This window comes from Rhizoctonia solani, chromosome 16 (genome assembly GCF_016906535.1).
Source record: "Rhizoctonia solani chromosome 16, complete sequence".
NCBI lineage: Eukaryota > Fungi > Basidiomycota > Agaricomycetes > Cantharellales > Ceratobasidiaceae > Rhizoctonia > Rhizoctonia solani.
Genome location: NC_057385.1, coordinates 1015235 through 1039027, shown reverse-complemented (window position 1 = coordinate 1039027; position 23793 = coordinate 1015235). Strand labels below are relative to the sequence as shown.

Genomic DNA, 23793 nt, shown 5'->3' with positions numbered 1-23793 from the left:
TTTTGTATCCAATTCTGTAGTCACTATTGAACCTGCTCTACAACAACAAAATAAGTCCGATTATAACAATACTCAAGCTTCAGTCAGGGGGGAGGGGGTTTAAGAAACGGTTGCACTATCATTCGCAATCTCCATAGGCACATCCACATCTCTCGTGATGTTTTCATCCCAAGTATAAATATCCAGAGTTCTTGTGATTGTTTGACGTTCAACCACCGTCTTGCCCCCCTGCTCTTTGTCCTTGTATCTTCGCGTCTTGACAATCGTATCAACTTTGGTCTGTAATTCGGCAGCCCCGACTGTACCCTCCTGAACCAGTTTGTCCATTGCCTCTTCCTCCTGGATCGACGACGGATCGACAAAACATGTCGTTACCGCCGAGTCGCGTCGTACTTCAGTCCACTTGCGAGGGACAAAGTTCCTGAACATCACAGGAGACTCCATCTTCTCTTCTTCGGCCTGGACAGGTGCCGGTGCGGCATTAGGAGCAGAAGGTGCGGGGACAGGGACAGGGGCAGAGGTGGAGACAGAAGTAGAGGTGGAAGCAGGAATAGGTGTCTCCGTTCTTTTTCGTTTTGCCCCGGCCGTGGCCCCGTTGGTAGGAGGAACAGGTGACGAGGTACTGGGACCTTCGCTATCCGAGTCTATCCCCCTCGCATTCCGAACCCTCCATCTCAATTCTCTTGCAAGCGCACCTGGTTCGCGCACTCGATCACCAGGAATTTGTTCTTTTGCCTCTTTTTCCTTTTCCTTCCCCCCTCGTTCGATCATGCGTACTTCAGACACAACGAATGTGGCGAGTGATGCCAGGCCTTCTAGTATCCTTGGGCTGATTTCTTCTTTCGCTTTAAGGTCTCTCACATATTTATCGGTCGCATACCAGCACATCCTATTCCCTGATGGGTCAGCGATACTAGACTGAGGCATGTGGGGCTTACTTTGTGAAGAATGGGAACCGGAACTTTTTGGGTACTCGTGTATTTATTTCAATGTCACGAACTCTTAGTTCTGCACGAATGGATTAGTACTGGTAAAGAGTCTATAGTAACCACTCACGAGTAGCAATGTTGTATGAATGTAAAAAGTTTCCTCCAAATACCAGAGAATCTTGTGGGGTATACTATTTGGCTAATCAATTGACTAAAAGCGGACCTTCATCACAAAACTCACAACGCAGTGTATCCACCCTGTGGGTATTATCCTGTCCCGAAACTTAGCCAAGCCGCATACTAGCAAAAAGACGTACTTGCTCACATTGTATTCCCCGCAGCAAGTTCGACCTTGGTAACCTTATCTACAAGATCACCAAACCAGGTTGTGCTTTGGTTCTCGCTTCCCGACCACTTTTCGTACGCATTTAAATTGGCTGGTGTGGGTTCGACGAAATAAAAGACCTAGGGAGACAATAAATGATAAGATCTCCGGATCCTTCAGATATACCCATACCTTGGATCCCTTCAGGATATGATAATAGACCGAACTGCCTGCGAAATCGACGTGCCAGTCCTACCCAACACAGTTGAGCGACCCTATCAATGCCATCCAGATACACAAAAAAACTCACCGTCCAGCATTGCGCGACACTCATCAAGCAATACAGTTGCACTTTTGGATACTGGCCTTTTCCCTTTTTCCCAGCCGGCCAAACGTGCTCCACCCAATCGATCTCGCGCACCAGACGAGGCGGGCATATCTTTTCAGCGAGTTTCGTCCCGCTTACTTCGAGCGAGATCACATTGCGAATCTTGTCCCTCTTTGGTTCGGGGGTATTGTAATACTCCGCCCACGAGCCGAGCGTCCAACCGGGCGATGTGGCCTGAGTCGCCACGTCTGCAGCCCCAACCCGATTCAGTAAACTCGAGGAAAAGGGAAAGCGTATGCAACACACGCACACAACAGAGAACTTACCGATCACTTCAACGGGCACATCGGCACCGACCAGTTCCACCACATCGTTGATCCCAAACTCGGGCTCCGAGGGCATCATCATGCCCAGTCCGTCCGGCGAGTCGATCACAACCGGTTCGGTCATGGCCCATTCGTTCCTTTCGACCCACTCCTTGGACAGCTCATCCCCCCTAACGCGCTTGAACGAGTCCGGGTGGATGGGCTTGTCTTGAATGATCGTCATCCACCTGTTTGGGTCCGACTGGTCGTGTGGAACTCCTGCTTCGATATTGCATAGTCGAGCCTCGCTCGCTTTCGAGTCGACTTGCGAGTGGGCGGTAAGAGGGTGATTTGTAGTTCTGGGTAGCTCGCAAGGCATGTTTTGCAGTACCTGTGTTAAATAAAAATAAAAATCAATATTGCATTAGACCCGCACTGGACTCGGTCATTGATTGTAATTTCAGATCAAAGGGCGACCCACAACAAACCATTAACAGAAAAAAAAGGACAATAAAACACCATTTATCAACTAGATTGATATCCCCGCCTTCCCCAACACAGTCCCAATGAAACCACGTTCCGCACTTTTCGCATTCAGCCCAGACGGTTTTGGCCTTGGACGAGCTGGACCGAACTGCGTCGGGCTTACAGGCTGCACATCTGTCCCATGTTTCTTCAGATGTTTCACGCTTGGGGTCGGGTTTGGCTACGCTGCTTAGGCGGGAAGATCGGCGGGTCGCGGCCATTTAGAGAAGGGAGGGGGAGCCAGGTGTGTCGTAGTCGGGAGCCTTGCAAGTGTGTAATTACGAGCTCGGGGTGGATCATCACGTGATTATGTGACTGGGATTGTGACGGGCATTTTCAGGCTTTGCTTAGGCTTTTCAAGGATTTAATTTGGACAAGGCTATGGTACAATATATAGGCCAAGTGATACATTAGGCAGAATTAGAGTGTATAGTCTAGGCGTAATGCGTCAAATGTCGTCATTTCAACTGACTTGATAGTCGGCTTTCAGTAACAACAGGCACGTTGCGAAAAGGAGCATGGCGACAAGGACTACGACAATTTCGGTGAATCTAGAAGAAGTGACGTGAGTGGGAAATATGATGCTATTTAGAATAGAAACGGAATATATACTTGTAACCCCCGACAAAGGCTCTTTCCTCACGAAGACCTCGTAGATCAGACTCATAGCCCATCCAGCCCGATATAATAGCGAGGATAGACGCCACTAAGAATACTGATGCGAGGGGCAGAGCGGCCTCTCCGCCTGTTTCGTCATTGTTATCTTCGGGGCCCGGCAGACGGGCCTTGAGCAGCAGGGAAGCAGACAAGACGAATAAAACTAGACCAAGACGGGAGAAAGAGAGGAGCGTGCGTTCGATGGCTGAATATGTTGGTTATTGGTTGCGTTGGATGAGAAATAGGGAATGTATGCTTACTGCAATAATCACGAGCCGTGCTTCCCGTGTTTGGGACAAAAGAAGAGGAGCTACCCGAGCTCCTTGAGGAGGAACGATCAGGAGTTCGGGTATCTACCCGTGTCGTGCCAACGGATGATTGCATTGATGAACGTCTGAATAAATTGAGTGTGGTGGAGGGAGAAGAGAGTTGTGTTCTTGTGTTTGTGACGGACCGGTGTGACAGGGGACCGGATAAGGCTTGGTTCGTGCACACAGCAGGCGCCGGTTCTTTTGGAGTTCTTATTCCTAGCTAGGTTGATCCTGTTGGATTGTGGATTGCGATTACCCCTTGGATTTGCTCTATATTTTTTCTCTCTTCTCTTTTTACATTACTTGTGTAGAAGACTGCGCAAAGCATGGTGAATACTCCTCCTCCGCCTGCCTATGAACATGAAGAATACAACCACATCGTCGACTATTACGACCACACACGCGACGAGGATGGCCCCTCTGCCTCTGCCTCGTCCTCTGCGCCCGTTCCCTCCTCGAATGCAGCACCGCCAACACAGGCACCGACACTGCGAGAAGGGACAATGAACGGACAAGCGCCGCGTCAGACGAGTCTGCACGAAGGCGATATGCTGCCAGCACCAGGTAGGCCAGTGTATCCCACGGCGATAATTATACTATAATTACGATACCTGACAACAGGCAGACCATTTATGCAACTGGCTAACCGATCGACACCTTCCCTTCCCACCCACCCACGCGATCCTGGGTTCGAGCACCCGCCTCTGCCCAACAATAGGCACTTTCCCCCTCCATCGTCATATGACCCCAATGACCTTGCGTTCAACTCGATGCACATAAACGATCCAATCCAGCGAGCAGGCACATCTATGAGCTATCGTGCTGGCGACCCCCGAGCCGACCCTATCCCCCGATCCGGCACCTCCATGTCCCATCGCATGCCCCCGCCCCGTGGTGCCTCTGCCCACCCACCTGCCCACTACCACCCCCATCCATCATCCCCAGTGGCGTGGCCCTCCACCCCCTGGCCCTCCAGGCCCCCCAGGCCCCCCAGGTCCTCCACCCCCAGGCCAGGTATTCGACAGCGCATCCATCTACTCTGGCGGCTCCGGCGGCTACTCGGAATACGATCAATTCGATGACCGTGCGAGTATACGCTCTGGCCATCGTGGAGGCTATGGCGACACCATGCTTCCCTATGGCCATTACCCGAGGCATCCTCCTCCCCCTGGACCATACAATCGTATGCCTCCTCCCCCTCCACAGGACGATGGTATGTACGCAGCCGCCTCGTTTGCAGGTCTCGACTTGCCTCCAGGATCCGCACCTCCCTCGCTCTTCATCCCTCCCAACCCCGGTGCTCCGTACTATCCCCCTCCTGGTCCAGGTGGCCCTGGCCCTTCCGATGGCGGCGGCTACTTGTCGCCCAGTCAGTCATCCATCATGCGAGGTTCTTCCGCAGCGTCTATCCGTACCGACGATACAGGTGACGACTTCCAAATGAGGTCATCCCTGCAACGTACAGGCACAACCTCTCAGTTGCCCCCACTACCAAGAAGATCAAAGCCATCGATGCCAACCAGCTCCCGTACACCAAAGAATTCGTCGACCAGTATCGTGCCAGCATGAAAGAAGACCCCGATCCCGAGTCTCATTTCAAGTATGCAAAATATTTGATCGAGGCCGCCAAGCGCATCGGAGAGGACGCCCAGACCAGCGAGCCGTGCGCAAGTACCGCGACACCCTCATCGGGGAGAGCTTGAAAGTGATCCGCAAACTCGCCACCACGGGTGACACATTCCCCGACGCCCAGTTCTTCCTCGCCAACTGCTACGGAACAGGCATGCTCGGTCTCCAAGTCGACCACGAAAAGGCCTACCACCTGTACATGCAAGCCGCCAAACAAAACCACGCCGCAGCCTGCTACCGTGTCGCCGTCTGCAACGAAATCGGCGCGGGCACGCGAAAAGACCCCAAGCACGCGTTTGCGTTTTACAAAAAGGCCGCGTCCCTGGGCGACACGGCCGCGATGTACAAGCTCGGGATGATCTACCTCCAAGGCCAGCTCGGCCAGCAAAAGAGCCCGCGCGACGGTGTTCCCTGGCTGCGACGAGCCGCCGAACAGGCGGACGTGGAGAACCCGCACGCGTTGCATGAGCTTGGGCTCCTGCACGAGCAGCCCGGATCCCAGGTCGTGGTCCACGACGAGGCGTACGCCAAGGACCTGTTCACCCGTGCCGCCCAGCTCGGGTTTGTCCGGTCCCAGTTCAAGCTCGGGGCGCGTACGAGTACGGTCAATTGACGTGCCCCGTCGACCCGAAGCGGTCGATCGCGTGGTATACCAAGGCCGCGCAAAAGGGCGATGCGGAAGCCGAGCTGGCGCTGAGCGGGTGGTACTTGACCGGAAGCGAGGGTGTCTTGAAGCAGAGCGATTCCGAGGCGTATCTGTGGGCCCGGCGCGCCGCGAACAAGGGGCTGAGTAAAGCCGAGTATGCGGTTGGGTACTATGCAGAAGTAGGAATCGGTTTAAAGGTCGATGTTGAATTTGCGAAACGCTGGTACATGCGTGCGGCTGGTGAGTTCTTGACCCCCTCCTGGACTTGGTTCATGATCTAACCCCGTGCGTATTAGCTCAAGGAAACAAACGGGCCATGGCTCGTCTAACAGACCTCAAACGAGCTGGAAACCGCCGTGTCGCGCCCGGAGCTCGGCCGACGCGTGCTCAAGCCAACAACGAGGATTGCGTAATTGCGTGAAAGAAGAAAGAAAGAAAGAAACATTTCCATAATATTACACCTGTTATCGCTCTCTGTGTTATTTACCATTCCTGTCCGTTGAGGCATTAACTCCGTTCGTATTTGTACATCCATCCGCCCACACTCGCACATTCATTTTTTCTCTTGCTTTCCTATTCGATATCGCACCAGTTCCCCGATCGTCTGTGTCTACGAACATTCGCCACGGATTAATTAAATGCAGGTTACATTGTAGATTTGGTTTATTCAGTTGTAGATGATATAAGACAGAGGTTGAGTGATCAAGTACATTTATTGTTTACTTCTCACTGAGTTCAGCAACGCCGGGGAGAGTCTATGCCACAAGTCAGAACGATAGTCTGTGCAAACCACAAGCATACTCACCTTGCCCTCGAGAAGCTCCAAGCTGGCACCTCCACCAGTCGACACATGGCTGAGCTCGGATTCCTTTCCGGCTTGGGCGACAACAGTGGCTGTATCTCCACCGCCCACGATCACAGTCGCTCCCTTCTTTGCGGCCTCGATATTAGCCTCGAGAAGGGCGGAGGATCCTCCTGCGAATTTCTCAAACTCGAATACACCTGGGGGACTATCCGTCGTGTGAGTTTGAAAGCGATACGAGCGTGTGAGATTGCGTACCCGTTCCAGAGGATAGTCTTGGCCTCGAGGACTGTTTCCTTGAACAGCTGTCGGGATTTTTCACCGGCGTCCAGACCCATCCATTCGTCGGGAATACCTTCCTCGTCAGTAGCAGTGCCAGTCTGCTCAAACATGATCAGAATCCCATCCACGTTTATGTATGCGCTGTTCAAACCTGAGCCTCCTTGTCGAACTTGTCGGCGTGATATAGTCCACGGGGAAAACGACCTTGACGTTGTTTGCCTTGGCCTTTTCCAAGAGCGACGCGACCTTTTCAGATCCGGCCTGGTCAAAGAGAGACTTGCCAATCTTGACGCTGTTGAGCGTCTTCTTGAAAGTAAAGGCCATTCCACCGCAGATGATGAGCGAGTTGACCTGCGCATATAATCAGCCTCTGATCCTGGACTCTGTTCATTGACCGACCAACCTTGTCAAGCATATTCTCAATCAACTGGATCTTATCCGAAACTTTTGCACCACCAAGAATGGCCAAGAACGGACGCTCGGGGCTCTCCAAAGCCTTGGCGAAGAACTCCAATTCCTTCTTCATCAAGAATCCAGCGGCACGTTGGGGGAGCTTGACGCCGACCATCGACGAATGTGCGCGATGGGCGGTTCCAAACGCATCGTTGACATACACATCACCCAGCGCAGTAAGACCCTCACGGAACTTCTTAACATCCTCGGGATTGGCCTTGGTCTTGTTTCCGGCCTTGTCCTTGACGGATCCCTCCTCTTCGATGTGGAATCGGAGATTTTCGAGGAGGATAACCGAGCCAGAGGGTGCAGAGTTGACGGCTTGCTCGACTTCGGGACCGACGCAGTCGTTGAGGAACTTGACATCCTTTCCGCCGAGTTGATTGCTGAGTTCAGTGGCGACGACTTTGAGGAGTATTTTTCGACGACTTTGCCATCCGGACGTCCGAGATGGGACATCAGGACAACTGCCTTGGCCTCTGTAATATCTTGTTAACTACATTTCAAAGGGGCGTACCAATCGCTACTTGCCTTTCTCCAATGCATACTTGATCGTCGGTAGAGCAGCAACAATGCGCTACGCGAACCAAAATGCCAATCAAGCCGGGTTCATTTCGACGCGACCGATTTCAATACAACTTACCGCCGGGTTGGTGATCTTACCATCTTGGATTGGGACGTTAAAGTCAACACGAATAAGCACGCGCTTATCCTTGAGCGACCCAAGATCGGTAATAGAGAGCTTGTTGGACAAAGACATCTTGTTGGGTGATGGGGAGGTGTGGACACTGGCCAAGTTGAACCCTCTCAGCAGCTGGGATTTGAGCCGTTCTGGGGCGTTCCGGATCGTGAGAACATCGATTGTCCGTGTAATGCCGGAGGTGCGCAACCGTCCAAAGTACCCATGATGTAACGGGTTCATCAGTGGTGTAACCTCAGATCCCGAGACCACTATGATTCGGGTTTGTAATTTTAACACATTTGATTTGGTATTCATGTAAACGATATCGATATAAACATCACTCGGATCCAAGAACTACAACACAGCAAGGCGCATCGACACTTGGAAGAGCCAAAACTATCGTTGGCGTGTCAGCCCACGATAAAGTGTATGGACAGCATACATACTGTTTGATTTAGTGAGATCAACCATACCAAACCCCATTAGTTTCAGCAGTAATACTTTAAAGATGTATCATTTTAAGATCACTCCTTAGCGGCGACGGAAGGCAAGTCGGGGAACTACAGACGTGTTAGTCGGATTATCAAGGTCGTACTAGATTAGCCTACCTGGGTCTTATCATTCGGGTCTGCCGGAGTGGTTGCCTCTGGACTGGGAGCACCTTGCCGGCCTGGCCTCCCATCGTTGAATCCGCCACCCCGTCCGCCCCGTCCGCCACGCCCTCCGCCTCGGCCGCCTCGACCGCCTCGACCCCGACCCTCAAACCCGCCTCGACCACGGAGCGGCCTATCGTGATTCCAATCCGCCTCTTCCTTTTGAGCATCCCACTCTCTCCCCTGTAACTTCTGCATTTTGCGCTCCGCGTTCTTCTTTCGCTCGTCATCGATTGATGCCTGGACCTTTAGCTGTTCTTTCCTGCGAGCGGCAGCAGCTTCCCGTTGAGCCTTTTCAGCTTCACGGTTGGCAGCCATAGACCTTTCAAATTCCTCCGCGTCCGCGTCGGCTTCCTAAGTGAGATATGAATATTACAGCATATGTTAACCTAGTGTAAGACTTTACCTGACGCTTTCGCTTGATCTCTTCGTTCCGAATGCGCATTTGTTCCATCTTTTGAGCCAATTCTTCAGCTGTCATTTTTCCCTGTAATAATTTAAAAGGATTGTTCGATGCTTTTGAAAATAAACAGATGACTCACCCTCTCTCCGCCAGTCTTGTGCCGATCCTTGTTCACATAGCCGGGACCGTGGCCCTTTCTCCCTTTTTTCTCTTCGTCGGGCCCAGCGTCATTGGAGTTCTCATCACCCGCGCCAGGAGCTTCGGGTTTAGCTTCCTCTGCTGGCTTTGACTCGGGAGAATTCTCCTCTGTAGGTTTGGCTTGTGCAGGTTTATTCTCCTCCGGTTTCGCTTCTGCAGGCTTAACTTCAGGAGCTTTAGCAGGTTGCGGTGGTTTGGAAGATTTGGTTGCAGCAGGTTGCTTGGGTGACTTGGGGGACTTGGCAGCAGTTGGAGACCTAGGTGGATTAGGTGACTTGGGAGATTTGACCTCTTCTTCTTCCGACTCATCCTCAGATCCAGAAGGCGTTCCGGCAGTGCGCCGTACCGCTCGACCCTCAGGCTCGGATTCGCCGTCGTCCTTTTTCTGGGCGGGAGTGGCGGTGCCTTTCGGTTTGTTAGGACGTCGGCGAGGACGACTGTTCTTTGGCTTGCCGGGCTTCGCTCCGTCAGTAGCGGCGGGTGCAGGGCCTCGTTTGGATGCATCAGAACCCTTGGCCTCTGGCTTGGGTTGACTCTATGCGGAGGTGAAATGCGCGTTATAATAGTCTGACAACATAAGACTAGAAGACGAACCTGCTTAGGTGCTGGTTTCGCTGGCTCTGCTGGCGCGGACATTGCAAGTTCAAATTGTTTGGCCTGAGGTGCTGAGCAAGGTCGAAGAGAGTTGCCTCTGGACGAGTGGCGTCAACCGCGTGGCTGTTAACTTGAACACGACCTGGACAAGCAAGTCCAATCAACAACTTAGTCATCCATAAACAAACATATTCGACCACACTTGGTTGTATGTACCCGAGCATTTCAAAGCACATCATCATGCGAGAGCCAATATAGGCAGACGAGCGCGTACAGCCATTTCAATGCTCTTATTCTTCGACGATTCCAACTGTACTACATTATGCAATACACGCGCGACATTCAGTTCCTACGCATAATCACCAAAAAGGTCTCGTAGTTGTACTTGAATACACCCTCCTTCTCGTCTATCCAATCCTTTTCAGATGTTTCCAAAATCCTATCGATCTCCTGGTGCACTTTATCCGCCTCGGGCGTCTGAAGCACAGCTATGTAGGACTTGCTAAATGCACGATCATGAACTCCCTGTGCGGTAGTGGGAACCACATAGTCCCAGATCTTGGTTTCAGGGGATTGAAAGTTAGCCTTGTAAGAGGGTGTATCGAATACGGCCTTCCACAGCTATATGGGACATTCAGTTCAAGTCATAACACAATCATATTGGATACTGGCACTTACCCCCAAACGAAACTGTGGAGATCCTTGTTCGTAGGGCTCAATAAGGTCTCGAATCTTGGCAACCCAGGATGACCTCTCACTGTCAGGCGGGATAAGAGTCGTGAAATTCGGTACTTGAATACAAACCTACCGGTCTTCCAAGTTCCAGATGAATGCCACTATACCCTTTGGCTTCAAAATGCGCGCAAACTCGGCCTGAATATGGCAATGGACGAGTTGAAAGTTTGAATATGGGAATGCGAAAGCATAGAGGGTGACTTACCGCAGCTTTATCATAGTCAGGACACCAGTGGAATGCCTATGTATGCAACGTTCAAGGCTACATATCATTAGATGTGAGTAACACTAACCTGTGCGATTACAACTAGATCAGCCCATCCATCTTCTACACCTGTTTTGAGAAAATCTCCAGGTAGGCAGGTAACTCTCGAATCACTGGTTCGCTTGTTGAATGTTTCCCTCATTCCCTCTGACGGCTCAATCGCGCGGAGCTCCCCCACCGCTTGTCCAAAAGTCGGATGGTTAAGCAAGGCGCGAGTGAATAGACCTGTACCAGAGCCCAGTCTGAATGATACATATGGGTGATACTGTTGGGAGAAATCAAGGTTCTGGGACATACTCAGCGACCTTCAGAGACCCTTCCGTCTTGGGAATGCTGCTGTAAAGAGCTGAAAGTGCTTCTTCCGGATATGATGGACGAGCTTTGTCGTAGTGGTCATTGGTCCCAGATGCAAACCCAACTTTTGCAATGTCGTGGATCATTTTGAAGTTTGCGGATTGCCAAGTGTTAGTGCTGATACTACGAGAGATAGGTAATCGGCCACCGAGAGGAATAAAGCTCCTGGTAGTGGAGCACCCAGGCTTTATACCAAGTGACGTGCGAAATCGAACCACAGAGGAGGGGCGTGCAACAATGCCGAATATACGCGATACCGGCATTATCGCGCGATTCTCGAGTCGAGTCAGTTCTAAAGAAAGACCAAGCAGTTGGTTGGGGATACGGTATGTGTGGTACGAGACCAAATCATCCTATAAAGCCATTGAGAAAGAATGCAATTACACATCTCGAAGTTAAATAAGGAGCGGATTTGATGATAATGCCGTAGCACTGATAAGTTACGTCTGATGATGTTGTGTTATCTATACACAGCCACGGCTCGTGTGGCGCCCCCGTACTTGACTCCCGCCACCACGTTCGATCACCCGGCGAATTAGGTGTATATATCCATTGTCCTGTACCAGCCCCAACTGCAGTCTACCATCTTAGAATCTTCTGTATAATTTCGTAATGCTAGGTGGCTTGGCATCTTATGGCTCCGACAGCGAGGGAGAAGAGAGACTAAGCAAACTACGCCCCCTCCCAAAACTGGCGACTCCAAATCATCCAATGGTTCTCTGGGCTCTTCACTTGCTCTTCCCCCTCCAAAGAAAAGGCGAGATGGCCCCGTGCGGATTACTGTCGAGGCACCGAAATTCGATGACGCCGACGACAACGACTCGGAACGGGCGCAAAAGAAACCTCGTACACTAGGCCCTGGGACGAAAGGTGCTGGATCATCTTCTCTTTTCTCAGCTCTACCGGCTCCCAAGAACGCAACACCTATTCTTCCCGAACCAAAAAGAGTACTTGGTGGAGGTGGTGGGCCTGCATTGAATTTCTCAACAGCAAGCACTACATCTTCCGATACTCAGTCGACTTCAAATGGCCTATTCCTCCCTCCTGCTATGGCCAAGGCAAAAGCACAAGCCAAGCCTCCTCCGCCAGCCATTGAATCCGCACCGTCGGTGGATTTCTTCTCGTTAGGTTCGTTGGCTAGTATATCTACGCATTGACTTTGCTCATGGGTGCAACTTAGGCTCAACAAGTGCTGCGCCGTCCATACCAACCTCTGGTACAGCACCAAGCACAAGCTCTTCCATAACTTTAATGTCAGCACCGGAAGTCAAAGACTTTGAACCACCAGTACCCACCCTTTTCGATCCATACCCAGGATATTATCAACTACCTTCTGGCGAATGGGCCATGCACGATCCGAAGTATTATAAAAAGGTTATTGAACAACTTACGTCAGGTCCGGACTTGCAGACTGGGAACAAGAGTGAGGCTCGCGAATTTGCTGATAGGTCTAAGGAGGACATGGCTACTTTCGATCCCAGCGAAGAACTTCGTCAAGGGCAGATTGCAGAGTTAGAAAAGAGAAAAGCGGTCACAACGACCCCTTCAGACGCGCCTGCTGTACCTCGTATGAAGGCAAATTATTCGTGGTGTTCTATGTTTGACCACCAGACTGAACTTTTATATTTCATACAGGTACAAAAATCCACTGGACTGGCTCGTTCACGACACCAGTTGTCCACCTTGCTAACAGAAGCATATGCCAATCGCGAGGCCTTGGAAGAGAAGATTGCACAAGGCAAACGGAATCGCAAGGAAGCTGGTTCGAAATACGGTAAGTTGACAAAACAGTGGTCAATGCAGACACTCAATAACGATTATTCTAAGGATTTTAACGCAATTATTCTTGTCCACTTATGTCACACCGTATTTGTTATCTTGATAATATCATACTATATCTACGGACCACAAATCGTAAATGCCCACAGACAATCGTATTTTGATACAAACTAGGGAACAAGACACAACGATAAAGATAGCAAGTACAAGTAAACCAATCCCCCATATCCCTTACTTTCCACCAGCACCAGCCGAGAACTTGGTCACGGACTTGGTACCCTCAGAAATGGCGTGCTTAGAAAGTTCACCAGGAAGGATTAGTCGCACAGAGGTCTGAATCTCGCGCGACGAGATGGTCGACTTCTTCGAGTACGAAGCAAGGCCTATTAACCGCGATTAAATACTCTCATTCACGCAAGATTGAGAGATTGTGAACTTACGGGAAGCTTCCTCGGCAATACGCTCAAAGATATCGTTAACAAACGAGTTGAGAATGGCCATCGCCTTGTTGGAGATACCAGTATCGGGGTGCACCTGCTTGAGCACTGGGGCCGTGGGTTAACATCCAGTATAATCCATAAAACATCGAAATTAAGCTCACCCTTGTAGATGTAGGAAGAGTAAGTCTCCTTGCGGGACTTTTTGCGCTTCTTCTTCTCGCCATCAGCAGCTCCTCCAGAGGCCGATGCCTTTGCAGCAGTCTTTTTGGCCGAGTCAGGAGCCTTAGCTGGTGCCTTGCCGGCAGTAGAGGCGGGCTTCTTCTCAGCGGCAGTCGACTTGGGAGGCATTTTCAGCTAAAAACGCGAATTAGCATGGCAGTTTTCACAAATAACCATTTACTCACGAAACACGGGTTGGAGTGTAAGATTGGTCTGTACGACGCGATCGAAAATTAAATCAATCGAGTAATAATAATAATTAGTTACTTGATCTACAAGTTCTTAATATCGCACTTACAAGGCAAGAAGAGAGGAGGGTGGTAGTCGAGAGTAAGTGTGGTGGTGAACGGCGCTGATGACGGTGGCTTATAACTGTGACAGCAAGCGCTGTCGGCCAAATAGCAATGCGCACTCAAAACAAACATGTGTTTGGCCGTGCTTTCGTCACGTGAATAAGGGAGTGTGATACACGTGACCTTACTACTTTGTCACGCATTTTGGCTACTGAGAGCAAGATTATTATGCTACAGGCATGTAGGACCGTATAATAAATACAAAAATTTCGAAAACGAAAGCTGTTGGCGCGAACGGTTACTTTTGAGCCGTGCCTACTGTTTTCCCTTTGCCAAAGTCACCTGAATACCACGCTCCAGTCATGCTCAAGGTTGTACCAAGGCCTTTGAGGGTCTCAACGTGGAATTCGTGGCGGAGTCTGTACGCTTCTGCCTTGAAGTAATGTTGCTGCTACAGCGTCAGTGTACTTCCCGCGCAGAAAGCTAATTGGATAGATACCGTTGGAAGCCAAAAACTGATCTCCCTTTTCTCCACCAGAAATCATTTTTACCATTAAAGGTCTGGGTACCTAAGCACGGATTTTTAGTCGAACGACTAACGCTCGTTAACAGCACGTACCAACTCTTGAACCGTGATATCAATTAGTCCATCCGACGGAAGTGCCACCGGGAACGCCATAAGGTCTCTACCCACATAGGACATAGTCCCAGAGCTATGGATCGTCAACATACAGCCAGAGAGAGCCATTCATGACTCACTAGAGTATCAAGACCTCACCTCCTCTGAGGAAGCCTGCGATAAATCTAGTATCCCCCATCCACCTCTGTTTCTTTCAGACCATAATAGTGATATTAGCGCAATTAGTCGACGTACCATATTCTCAGTACCTAGATCAAGGTCTGCCATAAGCCCAATAGCTTGGGACAAGAATGATATACTCGTCTTTCCGTCTTGGGTGAATGAACAGAGATCATATGGCATCCGTTGGCCTAAGAACTAATCAATACCATTCACAGTCCTTTTAACGCTTCCATACCTTTAATGGCGTTCAGAGCCGCAAGAGCCACATCGAATCCATCCTACCAACGTATAAGTAACTAGCTAGAAGCTGTAAGCCAAATACCTTTGGTCCCAAAAGGCTAATGGAAAGAGCGTTTCCGCTTCCAGCTGGAATAGGACACACTGGAAGTGCAAACGCTTTGGCACGTCTGGGTCGCTCCCGAAACCCGTTCAAAACCTCAAAGACAAGGCCATCCCCCGATACAGTTAGTAGGGCATCAAAATCCAGGTCACACTCTCGAGCTAGTTCGACAGCGTGTTTGGAGTGGGTAGTCACTGTTACAATGTTAGTCTAGTATGTCAACCGAAGTGCATGTTTACCAACCAACAGCGTCCACTTCGCCATGGGCGGCCAATAAGATAGGTTTGACCTTTTTTTCGAATAATTGAACACCTTTCCCCTTCAAAATTTTATGTAAATGATCAAAGTCGTCACTAAGTTGGTCTGCATACCCGTCCACCAGCAGGATTCACGAAAACCTTGAACCGGCGACGGGGCGATACATCTGAAGCGTAGTGAATGGTCACTAGTCAAGCATCAGGGGCGACTCACCGCCATAAGCCAATCTCATCAATTCATCAACCCAAACTTGTGCTGTTTCGCCCGTGTCCGGCTCACGTATTTGTCCTTCAACTATCACAAGTCTATGTGATTTCTTCTGGCGAGCCAAGGTTGCGATTTTGAGAATGTTTCCAGATGCTATTTCTGCATACAACACGTTCTTTAGGCTTGTAGCAAGTTTTCGCGTTTTCGCGCCGTTGTCTGTTGATAGATCAATACAGGTGTGTTCGGATAGACACGGGCAACTTACCACCAGCATGATGGACCACCAATTCCTTGGCAGAAACTCCACTATACCGGGCTTTTTGGTGATTTGAATATGAAGTGGCTTGGTGCTCTCAGAATGGGACATGATTGAGGTGGAATTGTTGGCAAAGTTGAAGGAAAGGATCGACCCCGGCTTCCGAATATATTTGTCATATAACTCACCCTTACATTCTGCACGGTTCGCAGATCGGCCTCGGCCTTAGTTTGCCAAGAAGTTGGCGCTCAACTGCCGGTATTAAATCTGCAGGTGTTGTTGTGTAGCCCAGTGTAGGTGTGGTGGGCGTGGGCGTGGGTAGCTAAAGGATACAATAGCCGGGTGTACATATGATTGGTTGGTCATATCCGACTCAAGCTAAGCTCAGCTCAAGATCTTAAGCTCTCTTGGGTACAGATAGTCAAGGCACGCTTTATTTTACTAGATCAGTCGCTTAACAAAGATCATGAACCATGAGGATGATTATAATCTCACGGTCAGGATCAATGAGGAAAGAACCGAAGTTCTTACATGCATATATAGTAGTTCGCAAAATTAATTAGGAACAAGATTAATGTCGTTTAATGCCACGCACACGGCCGCTTTATGATGCCCATTATACTGTCGTACCGTTTCTCCGGAAGACAATTCCCATAACCGTGCAACATGGTCCGACGAAGCTGCCCAAATGTCAGTCGCAATCCCCAGCAATCGTCTACTGCTTACCCGTTACGAGATAAGCTGAGTCTGCACTGAATGCAGCATCCCATACCCAACGCTGGTGTCCGTGCAAGGTTTTGTCTAACTTGAATTCATAGTTTGGAACCAACAAGCCCTCTTGACGGTTGTGTCTGCCGAACACGTCGCAAGATACCTGACCACAGGAGTTAGTTCGTATTTGTGAATAAACCGCAGACCTACTTTACATCGGGACTTAAAAGACACCGTGTCAAGTATTTGTTGTGTGCTTGGAACTTCGTTATGGCTTGGTAGCGGGGGCCGTCGCGTGTGCTCTCATTGATCTTCCACACATAGACACGACCCTGGCAATACGATATTTCAAGTGATATCAAACCCGAAAGGGAAGGTATTCGTACCTTGTTATTTCCGGCTACCAAGCATGAACCGTCCGATGCTATGCTAATAGAACGAATCGGGATATCACCAGCAGGTGCCTCGCATCCTTGTTAGAAACATACAATACTGGAGTAAAACCAAACTTACCAGCTCAACAGTGCAAGCTTCCTCCTGAAGAGTAAGGTCCCACTGGCGAATCCTTCCTGCTTGGTCACAAGAAATTAATTCGCCCTGATTCGGATGTATACAAACGTCGTTTACTATAATACTCGTTATGAGTAACAGGACTAATCAAACAGGGAGAAAACTCACTAGGTACTTCATTTCATATACTCGATGGAGGTTTGATGTTCTCAAGTCCCATATACGAATGGTGCCATCCTCACTCCCAGTGACAACCCACTTTCCTTCGGAATGAAAAGATACTGACGTTACGTTTCCTTTGTGACCTTCGAAAACAGCTCGCTGTAGGGATTTTCGGTGAGTCTTCGAGGGACATAGGAGTGAAAAACCCACTGGGGTACTGGAATTACCAGCTATGTCATAAATATGTACTTTAGTGTAGATAGCGGCTGCTAGAAGTCGTTTGCTAGAGTAACCAATCAATTGAGTGAATATTGAATAGTTTTATATAAGCCGTACTCTGGAGAAATAGACAACCGGTTCACTTGCTTTCTAACGATCAGACTCATGCCAATACGACGCGGCTCATAAAAAAGCAATAACCTACCCCAGATTCTCCCGACCTCTGAATCGTTCTGGAGCAAAGGCCACTCCAAGCTTCCCAGAACCGAATCTCGTGATCGTATGATCCAGTCACTAGTACGACTTCTGGAGTAGGAATTAGACTGGGACAGGTGGCTGGGTGAAGTTGTTTACCTGGGTTATGAGGTGGTCAATTGCCAGCGATAAGATATTGATCCCTTGATTTGAAATGGATTTTCTAACCAGAAACAATACTGGTTTATTCAATAAAACGTACTCTACCACCATGGCTGTTACACAGATAACCTCTACCTCAACAAGCGACACATCTCACCTCTCGAGACTAGCTAGCATTAAATGCAGCTCATACCAAACGTCTACGAAGGGACAGTGCCAATGAGGATATCCAAAGTAACCATCATCATTTTCACATTCCGGGATAAAGCCTTCAGGCAACCTCCTTTTCAAACATAGCTCATCAATAAGGCGACGAGGTCTAGGCAGCTTTGATGTGCTATCAGATTCTTTAATACTGGGAATAATCGGGCTTTTAGATGCAAGAGATATTCTCTTACTGGGCTCCTGCTCCAAGGCGTTGTTCGCTTACTGCGCACATCAGCCAATATGGAAAGACCTCTATATACGAACAGCGAATGGGAGACTAGATGGATGGGCCGGGACGTGGAGAAAAACTTACCTACAAGCATTTACTTCTACTGGAACGCCGAGGAAAGGCGGGGATCGATGTATGCGACTTACGCCAACCATCGACTGCACCGGGTTTTCTCAGACGAGTTGTACCAACCTTACCTATGCGCCAACACGGACTTGAACCGATACTTCTATCCACGAAATAATCGTGACGACCTGTTTCGGCTTAATATGACCCGTATAGAGCAAATCAATAGCCAATGAATTCGCATCGTCATCCTCGAGCCATTCGTTGTCACCAACGCACTAGAGCACCTTGGCTGCCCGCTTTCTGCTCTGTAGCTCAGAGGGGAAACCGTTATGGGATACCTCAAATCTTCTTAAAAATACTCCGATATTTCGTTCCGTGCCGAGGCTTTCGACTGTACTCTGCGAACATACTGGACTTACGCCGAAAACTGTCCAGAGGATGGCCCCACTATACTTGTTTGATAGTCGATTTGTCGAAAAAACTGAAATGGGCGCAGATTATACACCAGCTCCTGAGTGAAGACCTATTTCAGCTCATGGGTGACAAGAGACCCGATTATCGATGGCTGGTGAGCCGCCTTGCATTACTAGCCAGTACCATGACCATTAATATAGCATAGATCGTAGGTCCAGCAAAATCAGGAAGCACCTTTCACAAAGACCCAAATGCAACCAGTGCTTGGAATGCTGTATGTCCGCAATTCATTATTGCATATAATGGTCACTCATTTATCGCAACGCAGGTGATCACAGGAAGCAAAGGTAACACATTTCAAAGCCTCATACCTCCTGTTATTCTAATACCTTCTTTTGTAAGGATGGGTAATGTTCCCACCAGACGTGTTGCCTCCAGGGGTATACGTTTCCTCAGATGAAGCAGAGGTCACATCTCCACTCTCACTCGCAGGTTAGTTTTCAAACTTTCTGGCACACATGAAAAATAATAGATCTGACTTTGAACTCTAAATAAGAATGGTTCATGTCTTATTTTGATAATGCCTGGTCTACGTACGGCCGTGGTACTGGCAAGATGCGAGTGGGAGTATGCAGAGCGGGGGAGATTGTTTACGTGTATGTTGCTTGGAATATGAGCGCATAGATGTATACTGATACCGTGTAGGCCAAGTGGATGGTGGCATCTTGTAGTGAACCTCGAGCCATCAGTTGCAGTTACTCAAAACTTTGCGTCTGAACACGAGGTGAGTAATAACGCATGCAGATATTCTGGGTTCGCTACTAACCTACTTCAACATATCATCCAACTAAACCAAACTTTCCACTCTTTCCGTTGGCGCACAAAATACAATCAGCTTGTAAACGTACTCCGCTTCATGCGCGACAAACCTGACCAAACGTCTGGGTGGGCAGAAGATATCGCTTGCGCGGATCTGTATGAAATCTTTTGTGACGTTCTCCGGAAGGAGAGACCAGAGAATCTAGAGAACGCCTTGGCTGTGCTAAACAAGGGATCTCGAAAGGGCAACGGAAACAACAGTCCGTGTGGGAGCAGTTGAAGAAACCCACCCTGCCGAGGGTGTGGTATGTGGTTTTCATTTGGATTCGAGGTGGAAGGGAGCAATGACGATGAGGAGTAAGAGTTGAATATGTTGACCTACGTGATACAGTGGGCATACCCCATGCACGGATGTTTTGGATTACCGTACTTGCTGACTCCGAAAAATAAACTTCAAGTAGTTTATTACGAATTGCACGACAAGCGAACAGCATATACACACTATCTAACCTATCTCCCAAGAGAATTCTACCAAAATCCTATCCAAGCGGCCAAGGCGCTCGAAAGTACGGCGGACATTATGTACGGGACTACTACTGCCCCTAACACCGTCAACAATTGTTCTGTTTGAAGGAAGCAAGTAAACTCACTAGTTCTTCGGTAGCCTTGGAGATTGACTCGCTTCTTGGTTGGTTGGCCGAAGAATTTGCCGGTCTGAGGCCGAGATATTCGGCAGTGAACACCCGAAGGACCATGTTCCAGTGTTTCATTGTGGGCAAGTGGGCGTTTGCATCATCCTGTATCCAGAGTTAGACTAGCAATAAGCGGAAAAGACGGAAATGCTACCCACAGCTAGTGTGTGCCAAACTCTCGGGAATGGAGAGGCGATGATATGCAAAATGCTCACTCCCCTTTCAAGGAATGGGATATGGTCATCCTCGATTCCACCCCACGACGACTGATATCCCGTACGAGGCATGAAGAACCCACTCTTATGAGGGTCCCACTTGAAGTCACTCTCATCCAGTGCACCCGCAGTGCCTAATCTAGTCTCTGCGCTAGCCATTTCATCGAATAGCCAAGCTGTGGAAGGGAAGTAGGATCGAATGAGGGGCGTTGGAGCACCAAGAAGGTCGAGTAGGACAAAATGCTCAATGGTGGAAAGAACTGTTTGGACTGGATATAGTTTGCGTTTTGAGCTTGGTTCCAAGTAGGTTGTAGCCCATTTCTCGGCCAGGTGTCTGGTCCCATATGCGGTTAGAAGGTTGTAGCTTGAGGGTGTTAAGTAATACTGACCGTGCACCGTACAACGAGTCGGTGTGAGTCCAATCCTTGAATGCTTCTTCACCGTCGAAGAATAAATCTGTAGTGTAGTGTTCACAGCCTCTTATCATCCTCATCTTCTTGTCCGGCGTCGATACGCTTCTGCCTCTCGTTCAGTAGTCCATCAAGTGTCTGCGCCAGATCGAGTAGCATCGCACAAGGTGCAGCAGAATCCGTTGCTCCTACAAACTACCTTTGTTTTAATATAAATCGGGAACTCAAAGCTATACGGGAGCTCACTTGGCTGTCAGGATACGTAGCAAAATATTTACTGTCGAAATGTGGGCCAATACGAGCCTCCTTGGGCCTCAGGATTCTTAGTAGCTATAACATTTGTGAACCGCTTCTCTCCATAGGGGGTGTTGGACGTGAACGAGTCTTCCTCGACATCCCAGTTAAGATCCTTCATAGTCTTTACAAGATAATTACGGACGGCCGTATTATTCGCGGTATCAGCTACAGTACACGTCAAAGATGTTCCCCCAATTTAGAGATAAACAAGAGACTCACGCGGCCTTGGTATTAGGATATGAGCTAAATGTGACTTGGGATTCGTATGGTCGACATTGTACGTGACATCCCTGAGTGTAGCAATGGACACCAAGTCCGGGGTAGATAATTTCTTGAATTCTCGCGGGACTTGACAGCCTGGCCCAATATCGATGCGAACAAGCAAGCTGCAGTTGCCAGTCGAGATAAGGTATACATGGTGAACCGCTGGCAGGAATCCCGCACGATTATGCGAGGAATAAACCCACAGCGTGCTTAGTCATATCAGCACGCACCCCCGTCCGGTAGGCGCCGTTCATTCGCACCTCGCGGCCGTCGTCCACCAACCCCCAACCCATTTTTTGAACCAGAAGCTGATTTCGTATCAGCGCTCAATTAGTCCAAGATGGTGCGTGTCTATGCAACGTAAATTACTGTAGCTCACTGACTCAATATTATGGTAGCCTCCAAGCAAAAGTAAAGGCGGCAAAATGCTGTCGCTCGTAAACTGGAGGCTCAAAATCACATTGAACGATGGCCGTGCCCTCACTGGACAGATGCTTGCATTTGACAAGCATATGAACCTCGTTCTTGCGGATTGCGAAGAGTTCCGGCGCGTCAAGTCCAAAAAGTCGGACCAGGGCGGCGTTGAGCAGGAATTGAAGCGGACCCTTGGGTTGATTATTCTTCGAGGAGTTGTCAGTATCAGTGTCGAAGGACCACCACCTGCTGGAGATGAGGACAAGAACAAGAGCACGGTATGTGACAATGGCAAGGAGATATTTTGTTTTATTCACGGGTTTTGTGCTTCAGCTGCCTGCTGGACCTGGACGCGGTATGCCCGCTGGTCGCGGAATTGGAATGATGCCACCAGGTGAGCAGTTTTAGTATCCTGACTATATACATATTAACCGCGTTATAGGTGGCATGCCCCCTCCAGCCATGGCCGGCCGTCCCATGCCTTTTGGCGCACCTCCCCCTGGTATGCCGCCTGGTATGCCTGGCTTTGGACGAGGTAAGCTACCAAATGGTAGATCAGTTCAATTAGACTAATCAATTTGTATACAGAATGCCCCCTCCAGGCTTCCCTCCCGGTATGCCATTCCCTCCACCCGGATTCCAAGGTGGCCCGCCGCCAGGGTACGTGGTTCACCTAACCTTGTACAGTGATACGAACTAAAGTCCAATTTCCTGACAGCTTCCAGCCTCCTCAGTAATTTTCTTGGTTATCTATCGGAATACTATTGCCAAAACTTGCGCTGTCACGCGTTGTTTATACAAACTCGTGCCAGTTGTCTAAATCGTAAACTCCACAAAGTAAAAATACACGATTGCAAGGAATAAACTAGATAGTCCGATTAGTGTTAATCGCTCCCAGCTTCATCATCAGACCCAATAGCTATCTTTGGTCCATCCTCTTTGTCACTATCACCAGCTGCCTCCTTGGCCGCCTGCTTGTCTTTCAACTTTTGATAACCTTATCGGCACGGTTGAATATACCGCCGGTGCTCCACATGCCATGCATTTCGGTGTTTTCGCAAACCGCTTGATGGCGCACGCTGAGCAAAAGTAGTGCCCACAGCGTGTCACAACGCTAAAACACTCGGATCAGTAAGTGATAACGCAATCGAACGGAGGAGATGCTCACGGGTCAGTATATTCTTTCTTGCAAATATAGCAAGCAAAGGGAATGTCTTCGTCTGAAGAATCCGAGTCGTCGTCACCACCACCGCCAGTCTGGTTCTGAGTATTTTCATACATTTTGTCGAGCTGCCAGCCTTGCATGTCTGTGGCGTTGTTAGTGACATTGCCAGTTGGTTGGCTTACAAACTCACAAGTTCCTCGGTCGTGCAAGAATTTACATGTGTCGCCAAAACCGCAGTATCCAGTCTCTGTAAGACGCGTTAGCAGGCCTCCTTCAGTACAGAAGCAAAGACTCACCCTTATAGTCCTTACACACGTCTGGCTGGTAGTCGACAAGTGTAACAGTCTTGATAGTGTTGCTTCCTCGTTGGGGTCCGACCCTCATAGCCTTTGGAGGCTCACCATCCGTTCGTTTCTTGATGTGAGTCTTGTACGAGGCCTGACCCCTATACATCCCATCGTCGGGCAGGTCCTCTTTGCCTGCATCTCTCGCTGCTTTTCGTAGGACCTCTGCAGCCTCCTCGCCGTCCATTATCTCGAGCTCGAGCTCGGCTTCCTCTCGCGAAATACCTCCACCAGCTTCCATTGTACGTCAGGGCCGTCATCGTTATCTGTACGAGCCCGTTTTGGTGCCTTGTACCAGTGGATTAACAATTTGTCGCTTTTGGGGAGAACCACTTGAGTTTTCGAAGGTCCAGCATTGGCATTGTTTGCCTCGCTTGAAGGCGAAGCTGAGCGTTGGCGAGCTGTGGTAGGACGCGCACGAGCTTTCTTCTTGAAGAAGGGAACATTAGGCTGCTCTGTCTCTGCCATGGTAAAGATAATTAAATGAGGTTTATTGGTATGTGGTGGCAATGTCGAAACCTAAGCAGGAACCTGATGACTGATCCAAATGACCTGATGCATAAGCGCCCGATCCAATTCCACGTGCATATGCATAATTCGAAGAGCTCTCGACTTTTGACCGTAG

General features: G+C 49.4%; 12 protein-coding genes across 12 annotated transcripts; 4 read left to right on the top strand and 8 right to left on the bottom strand.

The window, feature by feature from the left end:
- Positions 1 to 99: 99 nt before the first annotated feature.
- Positions 100 to 2633, bottom strand: RhiXN_01567 (JmjC domain, hydroxylase; the record flags this gene model as incomplete). Its single annotated transcript, XM_043321386.1, has 9 exons — positions 100 to 889; positions 939 to 1008; positions 1057 to 1120; positions 1171 to 1201; positions 1255 to 1394; positions 1447 to 1506; positions 1565 to 1830; positions 1909 to 2278; positions 2418 to 2633. The coding sequence occupies 9 exons, from the start codon at positions 2631 to 2633 to the stop codon at positions 100 to 102; spliced, it is 2007 nt and encodes a 668-aa protein (XP_043187209.1).
- A 242-nt stretch (positions 2634 to 2875) lies between these two features.
- RhiXN_01566 (uncharacterized protein) lies at positions 2876 to 3453 on the bottom strand (the record flags this gene model as incomplete). The annotated part of the gene is made up of 3 exons (XM_043321385.1): positions 2876 to 2963; positions 3025 to 3274; positions 3330 to 3453. 3 exons carry the CDS (start codon positions 3451 to 3453, stop codon positions 2876 to 2878), a joined length of 462 nt encoding a protein of 153 aa, XP_043187208.1.
- A 253-nt stretch (positions 3454 to 3706) lies between these two features.
- Positions 3707 to 6076, top strand: RhiXN_01565 (chitin synthase regulatory factor; the record flags this gene model as incomplete). The annotated part of the gene is made up of 7 exons (XM_043321384.1): positions 3707 to 3944; positions 4002 to 4324; positions 4395 to 4806; positions 4860 to 5043; positions 5079 to 5613; positions 5667 to 5895; positions 5952 to 6076. 7 exons carry the CDS (start codon positions 3707 to 3709, stop codon positions 6074 to 6076), a joined length of 2046 nt encoding a protein of 681 aa, XP_043187207.1.
- A 298-nt stretch (positions 6077 to 6374) lies between these two features.
- RhiXN_01564 (phosphoglycerate kinase) lies at positions 6375 to 8114 on the bottom strand (the record flags this gene model as incomplete). The annotated part of the gene is made up of 8 exons (XM_043321383.1): positions 6375 to 6410; positions 6461 to 6665; positions 6716 to 6837; positions 6891 to 6908; positions 6944 to 7090; positions 7143 to 7671; positions 7741 to 7769; positions 7836 to 8114. 8 exons carry the CDS (start codon positions 8112 to 8114, stop codon positions 6375 to 6377), a joined length of 1365 nt encoding a protein of 454 aa, XP_043187206.1.
- A 284-nt stretch (positions 8115 to 8398) lies between these two features.
- On the bottom strand, positions 8399 to 9764 carry RhiXN_01563 (uncharacterized protein; the record flags this gene model as incomplete). Its single annotated transcript, XM_043321382.1, has 5 exons — positions 8399 to 8434; positions 8483 to 8881; positions 8934 to 9014; positions 9070 to 9663; positions 9723 to 9764. The coding sequence occupies 5 exons, from the start codon at positions 9762 to 9764 to the stop codon at positions 8399 to 8401; spliced, it is 1152 nt and encodes a 383-aa protein (XP_043187205.1).
- Positions 9765 to 10064: 300 nt separating this feature from the next.
- Positions 10065 to 11162, bottom strand: RhiXN_01562 (methyltransferase domain protein; the record flags this gene model as incomplete). The annotated part of the gene is made up of 6 exons (XM_043321381.1): positions 10065 to 10343; positions 10401 to 10479; positions 10531 to 10595; positions 10663 to 10698; positions 10751 to 10964; positions 11020 to 11162. The coding sequence occupies 6 exons, from the start codon at positions 11160 to 11162 to the stop codon at positions 10065 to 10067; spliced, it is 816 nt and encodes a 271-aa protein (XP_043187204.1).
- Positions 11163 to 11313: 151 nt separating this feature from the next.
- Positions 11314 to 12911, top strand: RhiXN_01561 (mitotic checkpoint protein prcc-carboxy-term protein; the record flags this gene model as incomplete). Its single annotated transcript, XM_043321380.1, has 4 exons — positions 11314 to 11402; positions 11696 to 12204; positions 12257 to 12850; positions 12904 to 12911. The coding sequence occupies 4 exons, from the start codon at positions 11314 to 11316 to the stop codon at positions 12909 to 12911; spliced, it is 1200 nt and encodes a 399-aa protein (XP_043187203.1).
- Positions 12912 to 13086: 175 nt separating this feature from the next.
- On the bottom strand, positions 13087 to 17439 carry RhiXN_01560 (diacylglycerol kinase catalytic domain-containing protein; the record flags this gene model as incomplete). Its single annotated transcript, XM_043321379.1, has 22 exons — positions 13087 to 13238; positions 13296 to 13400; positions 13457 to 13649; positions 14127 to 14236; positions 14307 to 14376; positions 14427 to 14520; positions 14567 to 14631; positions 14682 to 14797; positions 14845 to 14887; positions 14932 to 15143; positions 15193 to 15268; positions 15321 to 15373; positions 15421 to 15630; positions 15680 to 15720; positions 16266 to 16350; positions 16397 to 16544; positions 16597 to 16713; positions 16768 to 16845; positions 16895 to 16978; positions 17060 to 17212; positions 17264 to 17336; positions 17390 to 17439. The coding sequence occupies 22 exons, from the start codon at positions 17437 to 17439 to the stop codon at positions 13087 to 13089; spliced, it is 2328 nt and encodes a 775-aa protein (XP_043187202.1).
- Positions 17440 to 18669: 1230 nt separating this feature from the next.
- RhiXN_01559 (F-box and JmjC domain protein) lies at positions 18670 to 19647 on the top strand (the record flags this gene model as incomplete). The annotated part of the gene is made up of 6 exons (XM_043321378.1): positions 18670 to 18702; positions 18754 to 18822; positions 18877 to 18895; positions 18951 to 19040; positions 19105 to 19204; positions 19254 to 19647. 6 exons carry the CDS (start codon positions 18670 to 18672, stop codon positions 19645 to 19647), a joined length of 705 nt encoding a protein of 234 aa, XP_043187201.1.
- A 313-nt stretch (positions 19648 to 19960) lies between these two features.
- RhiXN_01558 (Peptidase family M28 protein) lies at positions 19961 to 21099 on the bottom strand (the record flags this gene model as incomplete). The annotated part of the gene is made up of 7 exons (XM_043321377.1): positions 19961 to 19963; positions 20018 to 20164; positions 20218 to 20608; positions 20664 to 20730; positions 20789 to 20879; positions 20931 to 20997; positions 21032 to 21099. The coding sequence occupies 7 exons, from the start codon at positions 21097 to 21099 to the stop codon at positions 19961 to 19963; spliced, it is 834 nt and encodes a 277-aa protein (XP_043187200.1).
- Positions 21100 to 21585: 486 nt separating this feature from the next.
- On the top strand, positions 21586 to 22396 carry RhiXN_01557 (LSM domain-containing protein; the record flags this gene model as incomplete). The annotated part of the gene is made up of 6 exons (XM_043321376.1): positions 21586 to 21588; positions 21644 to 21937; positions 21993 to 22053; positions 22102 to 22194; positions 22262 to 22319; positions 22378 to 22396. 6 exons carry the CDS (start codon positions 21586 to 21588, stop codon positions 22394 to 22396), a joined length of 528 nt encoding a protein of 175 aa, XP_043187199.1.
- Positions 22397 to 22543: 147 nt separating this feature from the next.
- On the bottom strand, positions 22544 to 23636 carry RhiXN_01556 (pre-mRNA-splicing factor CWC24; the record flags this gene model as incomplete). Its single annotated transcript, XM_043321375.1, has 6 exons — positions 22544 to 22630; positions 22680 to 22773; positions 22828 to 22966; positions 23015 to 23071; positions 23121 to 23402; positions 23441 to 23636. The coding sequence occupies 6 exons, from the start codon at positions 23634 to 23636 to the stop codon at positions 22544 to 22546; spliced, it is 855 nt and encodes a 284-aa protein (XP_043187198.1).
- Between the last annotated feature and the right edge of the window lie 157 nt (positions 23637 to 23793).